This window comes from Odocoileus virginianus, chromosome 12 (assembly GCF_023699985.2).
Source record: "Odocoileus virginianus isolate 20LAN1187 ecotype Illinois chromosome 12, Ovbor_1.2, whole genome shotgun sequence".
NCBI lineage: Eukaryota > Metazoa > Chordata > Mammalia > Artiodactyla > Cervidae > Odocoileus > Odocoileus virginianus.
This window is the reverse complement of record NC_069685.1, coordinates 28033768-28048638: the sequence shown is the minus strand read 5'-3', so window position 1 is coordinate 28048638 and position 14871 is coordinate 28033768. Positions and strand designations below refer to the sequence as shown.

The following is a 14871-nucleotide window of genomic DNA, read 5'->3' as shown; positions in this document are numbered from 1 at the left end:
AGCGCAGGAGCAGCCTGAGTCAGGAGCAGAGCAGTAGGAGCTGAGACGGCAAAAGCAGCAGGACTGGGTCCTGCAAGGCCTGATAGGCTAAGGACTTTTTGAGATTTATCCGGAAGAAGATGGGAAGTTCTTGGGTAGTTCTGAGAAGAGCAAGGACATGTTCCTTAGTTTTCAAAGGATCATTCGGGCTACTCTGAACAAGCTTGCAGGGTAGATAGAAAGGGTGGGAGGCAAGGCGCAAGGAAATTCTCAAAGCAAGAAATGTCAGTGGGTTCTGGATCTTGCAGATATAATGGAGAATAAGCCAAAAGGATTTGTGTCTTCAACAGACATTTTGAAAGAAGGAGAAAAATCGAGGATCACTCCACTGTTTTGGCCTGAGCCTTCCAGAAAGTGTTTATATTACAAGTGGGTCACTGGTTTCCTAATGATTTAATCAGTGGGAAATTTGGAGAGTATGCTTCAGGGGAAAAATATTGCTTTAAAATCATCTACTCATTTAGTAACTCATTAGTAATCTGTTCATTAAGCACCTACTGTGTACCAAACACAGCTGCTTTCAGGAATACACAGATGAACGGCATATAGTCTCTGCCCTGGGAAAAAGGTTCTAATGTACTGGGGAAGACAAACCTATAAACTGCTAATATAATATAGTGTAAATATTAATAAGGTAAGACTGTGAAACAAATGTTTCCTTGGAGAGTCGAGAGAAACTTTATCCGTGAAGTCTCTTGTAGGAGATGGCATTTAAAGTATGAGGAAGGGTAGAAATTTTCCTGCAGGTAAGGAGAAGAATGTCACTGCGGGCACTCATAGTATTAGGATCAGCCAGTTCAAATCTATATATGAAAACATTTAAAGCAGCACTTTAATACCAGCCAAGACTAATAATACCTATTAACTTACAGAAAAAGAAAGCACTAAATGGTAAAGATCACTCAGGTTCAACAAATTCAGTGTCTTCTCTGAACCCTGTGAAAGAACATGGTGTATTGTTTGAATGCTCACCTGAAAACTGGACTGATCAGAGGAAAGCACCACCTGTTATGGCTTACTGGGTAGTAGGGTAAGTGGAAGAAAATATTGTTAAGTGTTAAAAAGGGGGTAAAGGAGATAAACATTTTAAGATATAAGCATGGATTTATTCCTGCTTGTAATGCAGAAGATGTGGGTTCGATCCCTGGGTCAGGATGATCTCCTGGAGGAGGAAACGGCAAAACACTCCAGTATTCTTGCCGGGGAAATCCCATGAACAGAGGAACCTGATGGGCTACAGTTCATAGGGTTGCAAAAAGTCAGACATGACTGAGCAACTGAACACAACACACAATATGAGTTTATTCACATAATTCTCGTATTTAATGTGTTTTAGAATTCTACTTACTAAATAACTCCTTTAAAATTCTTCCCATCTTTTTTATATTTAAAAAAACTTATTCACTTATAAGATTGTACTAGTAAGACACTAAAAGGTAATGAGTTCATACCCATTGCTATTTCCTTCTGTCTCTTTTTTCCTCCCCCTCTTTCTTTCCCTGTTCCCTTCCCTCTCTTCCCCCTGTCCCTGACCAGCTACAAGACCTGGCTCTCTCTGTCCCACGGCCACCTCTTTGTCTCCACCTCCTGTCACTCTCTTCCTCCAGCCGCTGTGCACACCACACTGGCACCAGCTGAACGCTGTTCCTGCCCTTCCTTCCATGTGGGATGTTCTACTTAACCTTTGCCTATCTGGCTCCTAGATATTCAGACCAGCGGTAACATATCATCTCCTGTGAGACAGACAAACTGTGTTCTCTTTCCCACATTAAAGTTATTCTCTACTCTATCACCTCTTTAATTTTCTTGTTTATGGTCTTTCTCTCTGTCACTGGAATGTCAGTTTTAAGAGATCAGAGATTCTATCTGTCTTGTCCACTGGCACAGCACCAGGCACATAGTCACTTGATAAATATGTAAGGATTAGTAAATGGAGCTGCACTTGGCAAAATGTATGTGGTGACGGTTAGGGGGACTGGCAAACACAAAGAAAAAGACACAGTCATTGCATCTGATGATCTTACATCTAGCAGAAGAAATATGAAACAAGCTTAAATATCTACGTATTTATGGATGAATATTCTATGGAGAAAGAGAGAGAGATCTAGCTGGCTATATTTTAACTTTTTTTTTTTAAGGTCAGTCTCCCAAGGCAATAGAAATAAAAACAAAGAAGCAAATGGGACGTAATCAGACTTACAAGCTTTTGTACAGAAAAGAAAAACATTAAAAAAAAAGAAAAACAGAAAGACAACCCATGAAATGGGAGAAAATATTTGCAAATTATTTAACCAACAAAAGCTTAGTCTTCAAAATACACAAACAGCTCATACAACTCAACAACAAAACACTCAATTGAAAAATGGGTTCAGTTCAGTTCAGTCACTCAGTCGTGTCTGACTCTTTGCAACCCCATGAACCGCAGCACACCAGGTCTCCCTGTCCATCACCAACTGCCAGAGTCTACCCAAACCCGTGTCCGTTGAGTCAGTGATGCCATCCAACCATCTCATCCTCTGTCATCCCCTTCTCCTCCTGCCTTCAATCCCTCCCAGCATCAGGGTCTTTTCAAATGAGTCAGCTCTTTGCATCAGGTGGCCAAAGTATTGGAATTTCAGCTTCAACATCAGTCCTTCCAATGAACACCCAGGACTGATCTCTAGGATGGACTGGTTGGATCTCCTTGCAGTGCAAGGGACTCTCAAGAGTCTTCTCCAACACCACAGTTCAAAAGCATCAATTCTTTGGCGCTCAGCTTTCTTTATAGTCCAACTCTCACAACCATACATGACCACTGGAAAAACCATAGCCTTGACTAGACGGACCTTTGTGGACAAAGTAATGTCTCTGCTTTTTAATACACTGTCTAGGTTGGTCATAACTTTCCTTCCAAGGAGTAAGCGTCTTTTAATTTCATGGCTGCAATCACCATCTGCAGTGATTTTGGAGCCCAAAAAAATAAAGTCTTCCATGGTTTCCCCATCTATTTGCCATGACATAATGGGACCAGATGCCATGATCTTAGTTTTCTGAATGTTGAGCTTTAAGCCAACTTTTTCACTGTCCTCTTTCACTTTCATCAAGAGGCTTTTTAGTTCTTCTTCACTTTGTGCCATAAGGGTGGTGTCATCTGCATATCTGAGGTTATTGATATTTCTCCCAGCAATCTTGATTCCAGCTTGTGCTTCTTCCAGCCCAGCGTTTCTCATGATGTACTCTGCATATAAGTTAAATAAGCAGAGTGACAGTATACAACCTTGACGTACTCCTTTTGCTATTTGGAACCAGTCTGTTGTTCCATGTCCAGCTCTAACTGTTGCTTCCTGACCTGCATACAGGTTTCTCAAGAGGCAGGTCAGGTGGTCTGAAAAATGGGCAGAAGACTTTTAATAGACATTTCTCCAAAGAAGACATACAGATGGCCAGTAGGCACATGAAAAATGCTCAGCATCACTAATTATTAGAGAAATGTAAATCAAAGTTATTATGAGGTACCACCTCATACCAGTCAGGATGGCCATCATTAAAAAGTCAACAAATAACAAATTCTGGAGAGGGTGTGCAGAAAAGGGAACACACGTATACTGTTGGTGGGAATGTAAGTTGGTACAACCACTATGAAAAACAGTATGGAGGTTTCTCAGAAAACTAAAAATAGAATTACCATATGATCTATCAATCCCACTCCTGGGTATACACTCAGATAAAACTATAATTCAAAAACATACATGAACCTCTGTGGAAAAAACCTAAATATCCATTGATGAATGAATGAAGAAGATGCAGTGTGTGCATATATATATGTGTGTGTGTGTGTGTATACACACACACACACACATATTCTTCTTCATTCTTCATTCATTCATGGATTATCATTCCATGATAATCTATAGTTGCATCCATAGTGCTACAAATGGAATACTACTCAGCCATAAAAAAGAAAATAACACCATTTGTAGCACTATGGATGCAACTATAGATTATCATACTAAGTGAGGTAAGTCAGAAAGGGAAAGAAAATACTATATGATATCACTTATACGTGGAATCTAAAGTATGGCACAAATGAACCTATCTACAAAACAGAAAACAGACTCAGAGATCATACTTATGGGCGAGTGGTTGGGGGAAGAGAATGGACTGGGAATCTGAGGTTGGTAGATGCAAACTATTACATTTAGAATGGATAAACAACAAGGTCCTACTGTATAGCACAAGGAACTATATCCAATCTCCTGGTATAAACCATAATGGAAAAGAATATTATAAAAAAAGATTGTATATTTGTAAACCTGAGTCACTTCATTGTATAGCAGAGATTGACACAACATTGTGACACTGTGACACAACTGTACTTCAATAAAAAATAAATTAGGTAATACAACGACACACTCTGTAAATTCTGAAAAGGGGGAGGAAATCCGAGATTACAAAGAAAGGCTAAGAGATTCCATGTAATCTGCTTTCAGAAATGAACTGGATTTGGATAGAGCATTCTAGGTAAAGGATGGGATGAATAAAGACCCAAACAAGGGAAATCATAAGGTTTAGCTGTGAGTAGACTAGTTGGCTAGGGTGGTAGAGGAATGGCATATACAAAGATGAAGTGAAAGATAAAACTGGAAAGCTAAGGTAGGATCACTGCAGAGAGCCTTCAGTTCCTAACCAAGGAATTGAATTTTGAAGGAAATATTGGACTACCGATAGTTCTTTGAGTTGGGGTAGAGAGTTGGTGCAGGAAGGAGCACACAGTTGGGTGGGACTAAAGGAATCTCTTAGAAGAAATGGAGTAGTCATTATGGTCAACAAGAGAGTCTGAAATTCAGTACTTGGATGCAATCTCAGAAATGACAGAATGATCTCTGTTCATTTCCAAGGCAAACCATTCAATATCATGGTAATCCAAGCCTATGCCCCAACCAGTAACGCTGAAGAAGCTGAAGTTGAACGGTTCTATGAAGACCTACAAGACCTTTTAGAACTAACACCCAAAAAAGATGTCCTTTTCATTATAGGGGACTGGAATGCAAAAGTAGGAAGTCAAGAAACACCTGGAGTAACAGGCAAATTTTGCCTTGGAGTACAGAATGAAGCAGGACAAAGGCTAATAGAGTTTTGGCAAGAGAACACACTGGTCATAGCAAACACCCTCTTCCAACAAGACAAGAGAAGACTCTACACATGGATATCACGAGACCGTCAACACCGACATCAGACTGATTATATTCTTTGCGGCCAACGATGGAGAAGCTCTATACCGTCAGCAAAAACAAGACCGGGAGCTGACTGTGGCTCAGATCATGAACTCCTTATTGCCAAATTCAGACTTAAACTGAAGAAAGTAGGGAAAACCACTAGACCATTCAGGTATGACCTAAATCAAATCCCTTATGACTATACAGTGGAAGTGAGAAATAGATTTAAGGGACTAGATCTGATAGACAGAGAGCCTGATGAACTATGGACGGAGGTTCATGACATTGTACAGGAGACAGGGAGCAAGACCATCCCCATGGAGAAGAAATGCAAAAACGCAAAATGGTTGCCTGAGGAGGCCTTACAAATAGCTGTGAAAAGAAGAGAAGCGAAAAGCAAAGGAGAAAAGGAAAGATATTCCCATTTGAATGCAGATTTCCAAAGAATAGCCAGGAGAGGTAAGATAGCCTTCCTCAGGGATCAATGCAAAGAAATAGAGGAAAACAACAGAGTGGGAAAGACTAGAGATCTCTTCAAGAAAATTAGAGATACCAAGGGAACATTTCATGCAAAGATGGGTTCAATAAAGGACAGAAATGGTATGGACCTAACAGAAGCAGAAGATATTAAGAAGAGGTGGCAAGAATACACGGAAGAACTGTACAAAAAAGATCTTCATGACCCAGATAATCACAATGGTGTGATCACTCACCTAGAGCCAGACATCCTGGAATGAGAAGTCAAGTGGGCCTTAGAAAGCATCACTACGAACAAAGCTAGTGGAGGTGATGGAATTCCAGTTGAGCTATTTCAAACCCTGAAAGATGATGCTGTGAAAGTGCTGCACTCAATATGCCAGCAAATTTGGAAAATTCAGCAGTGGCCACAAGACTGGAAAAGGTCAGTTTTCATTCCAATCCCTAAGAAAGGCAATCCCAAAGAATGCTCAAAACTACTGCACAATTGCACTCATCTCACACGCTAGTAAAGTAATGCTCAAAATTCTCCAAGCCAGGCTTCAGCAATACATGAACCATGAACTTCCAGATGTTCAAGCTGGTTTTAGAAAAGGCAGAGGAACCAGAGATCAAATTTCCAACATCTGATGGGTCATTGAAAAAGCAAGAGAGTTCCAGAAAAACATCTATTTCTGCTTTATTGACTATGCCTAAGCCTTTGACTCTGTGGATCACAACAAACTGTGGAAAATTCTGAAAGAGATGGGAATACCAGACCACCTGACCTGCCTCTTGAGAAACCTATATGCAGGTCAGGAAGCAACAGTTAGAACTGGACATGGAACAACAGACTGGTTCCAAATAGGAAAAGGAATGTCAAGGCTGTATATTGTTACTCTGCTTATTTAACTTATATGCAGAGTACATCATGAGAAACGCTGGGCTGGAAGAAGCACAAGCTGGAATCAAGATTGCCGGGAGAAATACCAATAACCTCAGATATGCAGATGACACCACCCTAATGGCAGAAAGTGAAGAGGAACTAAAAAGCCTCTTGATGAAAGTGAAAGAGGAGGAGTGAAAAAGTTGGCTTAAAGCTTAACATTCAGAAAACTAAGATCATGGCATCTGGTCCCATCACCTCATGGGAAATAGATGGGGAGACAGTGGAAAGTGTCAGACTTTATTTTTTTGGGCTCCAAAATCACTGCAGATGGTGATTGCAGCCATGAAATTAAAAGACGCTTACTCCTTGGAAGGAAAGTTATGACCAACCTAGACAGTGTATTAAAAAGCAGAGACATTACTTTGTCCACAAAGGTCCATCTGGTCAAGGCTATGGTTTTTCCAGTGGTCATGTATGGTTGTGAGAGTTGGACTGTGAAGAAAGCTGAGCGCCAAAGAATTGATGCTTTTGAACTGTGGTGTTGGAGAAGACTCTTGAGAGTCCCTTGGACTACAAGGAGATCCAACCAGTCCACCCTAAAGGAGACCAGTCCTGGGTGTTCATTGAAAGGACTGATGTTGAAGCTGAAACTCCAATACTTTGGCCACCTCATGTGAAGAGTTGACTCATTGGAAAAGACCCTGATGCTGGGAGGGATTGAAGGCAGGAGGAGAAGGGGATGACAGAGGATGAGATGGCTGGATGGCATCACCGACTCGATGGACATGAGTTTGAGTAAACTCTGGGAGTTTGTGATGGACAGGGAGGCCTGGCTTGCTGCCATTCATGGGGTCGCAAAGAGTCAGACACGACTGAGCAACTGAACTGAACTGAATGTTACTCGACACCTACCACATAGTACTAAGCTGTATGACAAACACTTTACAAATGTTATCCAAAGCAGTAATTCCCATGTGCTGATCCGCAGGATTTAGAATCAGCTGAGTCACATTTACCAGGGCTCCCCTGATGACTCAAATGGTAAAGAATGTGCCTGCAACAGGGGAGACCTGGGTTTGATCCCTGGGTTGGGAAGATCCCCTGTAGAAAAGAATGGCTACCCACTCCAGTATTCTAAGCTGGAGAAGTCCATGGACAGAGGAGCCTGACGGGCTACAGTCCACGGGGTTGAAAAGAGTCAGACACAACTGACTGAGTCATTTATTAAAATCAGAAATGCCTGTACCCCATCCCAGACCTACTGAACCAGAATCTATGAGAGTGGGACTCTGTATCTGCAGTAAGCTCACTTGTGCTTCTGATGTATAACCAGGCAAGCTTGGGAGCATCAACATGATCAAAACCAAGTGTATAGTGATCAGAGCTGTGTTATTGGAACATCAAGCTGGGAGCCAAATGGAATGGTGTGGACACAAGAGAGAATAGAGATAAGAAGACCAGTTAGGCACACATGCAGGTATATAGTAGAGCCATGACTATATTCACAACTGGAATTGAAAAAAAATCAATAGGTATTGAATTATGACGACGCTGATCTATGCAGAATAGAGAAACTGAAGGAAGTCAGAAATGGTTTAACATTTTGTATACAGTCAGTTCAGTTCAGTTCAGTCACTCAGTTGTGTCCAACTCTTTGCGACCCCATGAATCACACAGCATGCCAGGCCTCCCTGTCCATCACAAACTCCCAGAGTTCACTCAAACTCATGTCCATCGAGTCGGTGATGCCATCTCATCCTCTGTCGTCCCCTTCTCCTCCTGCCCCCAATCCCTCCCAGCATCAGGGTCTTTGCCAACAAGTCAGCTCTTCCCATGAAGTGGCCAAAGCACTGGAGTTTCAGCTTCAACATCAGTCCTTCCAATGAACACCCAGGACTGATCTCTAGGATGGACTGGTTGGATCTCCTTGCAGTCCAAGGGACTCTCAAGAGTCTTCTCCAACACCACAGTTCAAAAGCATCAATTCTTTGGCGCTCAGCTTTCTTCACAGTCCAACTCTCACAACCATACATGACCACTGGAAAAACCATAGCCTTGACTAGACGGACCTTTGTTGACAAAGTAATGTCTCTACTTTTTAATATGCTATCTAGGTTGGTCATAACTTTCATTCCAAGGAGTAAGCGTCTTTTAATTTCATGACTGCAGTCACCATCTAAAGTGATTGTGGAGCCCAAAAAAGTAAAATCTGACACTGTCTACAGTGTCTCCCCATCTGTTTCCCATGAGGTGATGGGACCAGATGCCATGATCTTAGTTTTCTGAATGTTGAGCCAACTTTTTCACTCCTCCTCTTTCACTTTCATCAAGAGGTTTTTTAGTTCCTCTTCACTTTCTGCCATAAGGGTGTTGTCATCTACATATCTGAGGTTATTGATATTTCTCCCAGAAATCTTGACTAGTATTGATTAAATAGACTAAAATTTTAACTCTTTAAGAAAATGAAAGTTTCAATGTTAATCCAAATTTGATGTCTAATAACGATTGCACTTAGTATGATGGTACATCATTGACTATATTATAATAATAACTAAATTTAACATTTTAAAACTAAGGAATATGACTATAGAAGTTGATACAATAGGCTTTTTACACTCTGAAATAATAAATGTAATTGACCTAAGGCATATATTATTTAATTATAAATCTAGTTGCATTTCCCCCTAGTGTAGATTTAGATTAGTGGTTGAATTTATGACTTATTCTTTCAGAAACCAAAAAATATAGTAAAATATATTGGAGAGTTGGAGTTTTTTCCTTCTTGGAATTTCTGAAATTAGTGTGTTTTTTTTCTCTACAGGAGGCTCTTTCTTCATCCCAAACTTCAAGAACTTTATGTCTGTTTTCATGACTCAGTTACAGAAATTGCCATTGAAATGGCTTTTAAATTGTTCTTTGGATTAACCTTGTAGCTGTATTTTCTTGACGCATAGCAACACTGTGCAGAGACCATCAAGCAGGGTTAGAACTGCTGAAATCTATTCACAGAGAGATAAGGTTTAACTTCTTTTCACTAATCAATACTGAACATAAGGCTGATGAAGACTGAGATGATACGCTGCTGGATTTGATGCACTAAATCTTATTCTGAGACTTTTGAAGAAAATACTTGATCAAAATATGAAGAAGAGATTGTTAACTTATTTTCCATTTTGGTATATAACATTAATTTATTTACTGATTTGAAATAATGTGATGTATTTTATGTAAAATTAATATAAGAATGTTTATCTTGGAAAAAACCCCAATATTTTGTGTATTTTTCTCAAGACTAGTATTGATATTTGGCAAAACAATCATGAAATTGGGAAGAAATGACCAGGTTCTGTTACTAATTAGTGTTGTGACCATAAGCAAGTTTTTGTACCTCTCTGAGCTCAGATTTTTCGTGTACAGATGAAATGATTGCTTTGAGGTGTCTAAAGATCCTCTTCAGTAAAATGTGCAATTTTTTTCCCTCTAACCTATTGTTCGGTACCTAAATTTGTAATGTTGAGTACTGATTCCTTCTTAGATCGGATACTTTTCTTTTACGTGATTTAGTAGATACCTCAGTGTGGGGGAAGAGGAGTGAAAATTAAACTTACTTTTTTATTTATTTGATTTTCTTTACTCATTCAGGTCAGTTCTATTTTGACTAGGATATATATTTGTAAACTATTTGTTCATATACTTTCATTGTTTTTCTCTTTTTTGAAATATATTCAGGTATACACACAATTTATACAAGTTCATGAATTTTAGGAAAGTTTTATGTAAATCTGTAAAAAAAAAAACCAATCATGTTGAAAACAATGAAAAAGTTAACTAAAGAAATTCTATGACAACTTCCAGTCAATGCAGTTTTTCCTTACAAATCTGGATGTACTGGGTTTTCCCAAAGGGGTACCTTTAATGAACAATAATTTATTTGACCATGAGTAGAAAAAGAAAATTTGACCATGAGTAGAGAAAGAAACAGAGAAGGCGATGACACCCCACTCCAGTACTCTTGCCTGGAAAATCCCATGGACGGAGGAGCCTGGTGGGCTGCAGGCCATGGGGTTACACAGAGTTGGACACGACTGAGCGACTTCACTTTCATTTTTCACTTTCATGCATTGGAGAAGGAAATGGCAACCCACTCCAGTGTTCTTGCCTGGAGAATCCCAGGGATGGGGGAGCCTGGTGGGCTGCCGTCTATGGGATCGCACAGAGTCAGACACAACTGAAGCGACTTAGCAGCAGCAGAGAAAGGTACTAAGCTCAGAATTTTCTTTAGCTATCAGAATTTGGCAGATTGAAAGGAAGGAAGAACATGACAATTCTTAATTGACATGTACCCAGTCGATTTGCCTGAATTCTCAGATGTTCCTGTGACTTTATAGCACTGGGTTCTTCCCTTCAGGATTTACCTTTGGAAGGCAAATTACACCGGCACATCTAAAGCCAGTCTCTGCCTTTCCCCTACCTCAAGCATGAGATCTTGAGCTTAATTAGAATTAACTGAAACACATAGTGGATGCACCATTTAAAATATTTGGTCTTAGAAGAAACACTATTATCCCTCTGTCATGAGTTTAAGAGATTTTCACCCAGGTGTTGAAGATGCAAACCACTATATTTGTCCTATTAGTGACTTGTGGGCCTTAATTTCGGCATTCAAAACAGAACAAGAAACTTTGATAGAAAATGACTTGCAATATCCTCCCCTTCCCCATCAGATTATAATTTTGGTCAAATGATAGACTCTTTACTGCTGTCTTAGGACTGCTTGTGCACATGTATAAGTATCAAAGTATTGTTTAAGAGTTGTTAGTAAATGTCTTAAATTTCTTGATAATGGTCCCTCAAACACAATGAAGCTATATTTAATATGGAGAATTATTCATAAATGCAGCCATTGATCACCTCAGATTTTCAAACAGACTGAACTTGGGACTTAACCATTAGGAACTTTTTGTTTCATTTAGTGAAATTTTGATCTGTTGAACTGCTTTCCTGGTCTAAAAGAATCGTAAGACCACTATTTAATAACTGAAATAAAAAGACTATACTATTCTTATATAAGGCCAAGTCATTTGAAGTATTGCAGATGTAATGTGCATGTTGCAGAGACATTGCATTTTTAAGAAAGAAAACCAAACATTATCTTGGCTTTTATCTCTTAATAGGTATCAAAATAAGTGTGGTAAGTACTGTAAACTTAGCTGCTCCTTTTTCCACGTATGTTCAGATTCACACCTGAGAGCAGATCTGACTCACTGGACAATAAGTGCCTCTCTGCAACTTTATTAAATAAAGAGGGATGTAGAATGCTTTTGCAGTTATAGAAACATTCTTAGGTTGGATTTTATTAGCATCCTGCAAACGTTCGTTTTCACCAAAGACTGTAATGCAAAAGACTATATATCCAGCATTAAAAAAAAAAAAAAAAGCAAGTGCTGGCTTACCACCATCATATATTTTTTAATCCTGTCCCCCCACAAAATTACCTTTTAGATTTCAACCCCCATTCTCCATTTCTCGTTTTTGTCTCTTTGTTTTGTCATGTTAGAATAGGGAATTTCTCTTTTTGTGCCAAGGGACCCTCGATGATGATGCATACTGGCAAGTTAGTAAATTGCAGTCCCTGCTTTTTTACATTTCTGATACAAATGGGAAGAGCTATGAAACCAATTTACTAGGTTTGTCCACTTTGAACATTCTTGAAAATAACATTGTGAATAATTATTGTTGTCTGTGTAATTTCCCTCTAATAGTGCCTGGCACACATTATGTGCTATAAAAGTGTTAGCAGCTGCTGCTACTACTACGACGACTACTTATTATTAAATATCCATTGGTTGAACACGATGGAGTCATCTAAATCATACCCTCTACTGTACAAAATGTTGGAAAGCTAAGAAAAAGTATTCAGCACTAAACACTTTAAAAATGAGGATTTATACTTTGAATATTTTAAAATACAGTAATAAATATTAATAAAACTTTATATTGTACTGTGTGGAAATTAATTTTTTAGAGTTGTACTTCTATATAACAAGCTATTTTTGCGCTATATTGATAGTTTTTAATAAAGATGGTGCAGAGGTTTGTTTGCAGTTGTGTTGACTTTTTGGCCATTCATCCAACAAATATTTATTACATTTCTGCTCTGTACCAAGCACTGTTCTGAATGCCAGAGATACAGCAATGAACAAAACAGCCAAAAATTGCTACCCTCATGGAGCTTATGTTCTAGTGGGAGAGGCAGACCACAAATAAGTAAAACAAAAACTACAAGAAAAAAGGTGAAGCGAGAAAATGGAGTATGAAGTGTGAGAGACGGGTGGCCAGGGAAAGGGTTGCTGAGATGGCCTCAGATCTGGTTAGGAAACTAACCAAGCTGACTTCTAAGGAAAAAGTGAACAGTGCAAAGGCCCTGAGATTCTCTATTTTTAATATCAACATATAAGTCACCAGAACTTTTTTCATTCAGTAAATCAGTAAATAAAATGCAAAGCAACAAATTAAACATTTGCACTTAATCTATTGAAAAGAGACGATTCAGAGCTCTTAATAGGGTAAAAAAAAAACAAAGCTACACTTCTAAGTACTTTCACTTTTGCCGTCTTCTAACAAAGAAAATATGTCAAAAGTAAGCTTGAAGATACCATAAAGGAACATGCTATAAACACTGTTAACTATAGTCATGTCAGGGGAGGGCAGGAAGGGGGGCAAAAAGGAAAGGGAGAGAAAATTGCCCTGGGGAGCAGCAGCAGGCTTTTCTGACTTCTGAAAATAACTTACGTTTCCTGTGACCAGAGATGATTCCTTTAACTCTTTTGGCACCTTAAAGAGACATTCTTGCTTGGAATGTGATTCGGGAAATTCCCCCTTTAATTTCTCCCTAAGTGCTTCAAATTACCTTAAAAGAGAATGAAGTCTTTCATTTTCCAGATTTTTGCAGATAAAATGCCCATCATTTTTTTAATTTGTGATGGATTTCACAAAGGATTTTGAAGTCAATGCAGTGAGAAAACTTTCAATTTTTCAAGCTAGGAATAATGATTAATGGAATTGCTTTAAAAAGACTAACATGTCAGCAGCATACAATATACAAAGAAACTCAGGCTGAAAAACCAGTTGAGTCAAGTGAGCTGCTAAGAAAAGGTATCAAACATGGTACCAGTAGGACTTGCCAACTACTTTTATGAGGTCGCCAAAAGATTAACAAAATTCCTGCTCTGGAATGCTTCTGGCCAAAATATTTGGTTTTTCACTAGTAACAAGTACTATTAAAAGTGTTACAACACACTTGGGATAATAAATTTAAAAATGCAAACTAAAGTTCAAAAAAACCAGTAACTCATCTCACATTTTATAGATGTGTTTAAAGACTCCAAGTCCTGCAGAGTAAGAGATGATAAAATGGAAGCTTCCTTCCTTTAGTAGAAACCATCAAGCAAGTTGTAAAGAGGAATTAAGAATATATTTCTTTATTAATAATAATAGAGGACATTTTTTGCCTCTTTCACTCTCATTCCCTCATTAGTGTATAGTGGAGTTTTCCAGCAGTTACATACATGTTGGGCACTATTGCAGCAAATGGAATGCAAAAGCAGCTGTGTAAATCAGACTTTTATTAAGCCAGACATTTAAAAAGACTTTAAAAAATATAAAACAAGGCTGTTCTCACTACATTTTTTTGTTGGCAAATTAACTGTTCTTTAATATAAAAATGTTACTTATGTAGGGGTTTACTGTTATTTTAAATGAGTAGATTTTTAAAATTTTCTGTTACAATTTCTGAAATGGTTAATATCAATATATTACATAAAAACAGAAGCTTCTTTGCGGTCTTCTACATGAAGAGTGAAAAGGTATCCTAAAATCAGTTTGTGAACCGCTGTTCTAGAACACGTTCCCAACTCTGCACATTAAAATTACCTGGGGAATTCAAATTCAAACACAGACACCCGGGCACAAACCCGCGTCTCCGTCCACCCCCTACCAACACCTCCAGTTGGTGCAGTCTGACAGAGCACCGCTGCTCTAGATAGAATTACCAAATAAAACACAGGAGAAAAAGAAATGTGTTGAATTATGTTATGCGGGTACAGTCAGCAAAACCAGAGTGAGACAGTGACTAGACAAAGGACCCCTGCTCCATTGAAAGGAGATTTTAAAGCGATTTCTAATAGAAGGTGCAAGGGTTACTCTGGGAACCAAAACTAAACTTGGTTAGACACACGGTTGATTTTGCTGCTCTGTCGTGTTTGGGCCACTAACTCTCTTTTTACAGACCTG

At 38.8% G+C, this 14871-nt stretch overlaps 1 protein-coding gene across 2 annotated transcripts in view; it reads left to right on the top strand.

The window, feature by feature from the left end:
• INTU (inturned planar cell polarity protein) overlaps nt 1-12675 on the top strand; it is a 97967-nt gene extending 85292 nt beyond the window's left edge. The window contains exons 15-16 of one of the 2 annotated variants that reach the window (XM_020916676.2): nt 912-1069; nt 9401-12675. In XM_020916676.2, the coding sequence (XP_020772335.2) occupies nt 912-1069; nt 9401-9512 (270 nt within the window). In that variant the 3' untranslated portion in view covers nt 9513-12675. Of the gene's footprint in view, nt 1-911; nt 1070-1575; nt 1833-9400 lie in introns of those variants that run through there. The other variant, XM_020916668.2, reaches the window with a different exon arrangement.
• The last annotated feature ends 2196 nt before the right edge of the window (nt 12676-14871 follow it).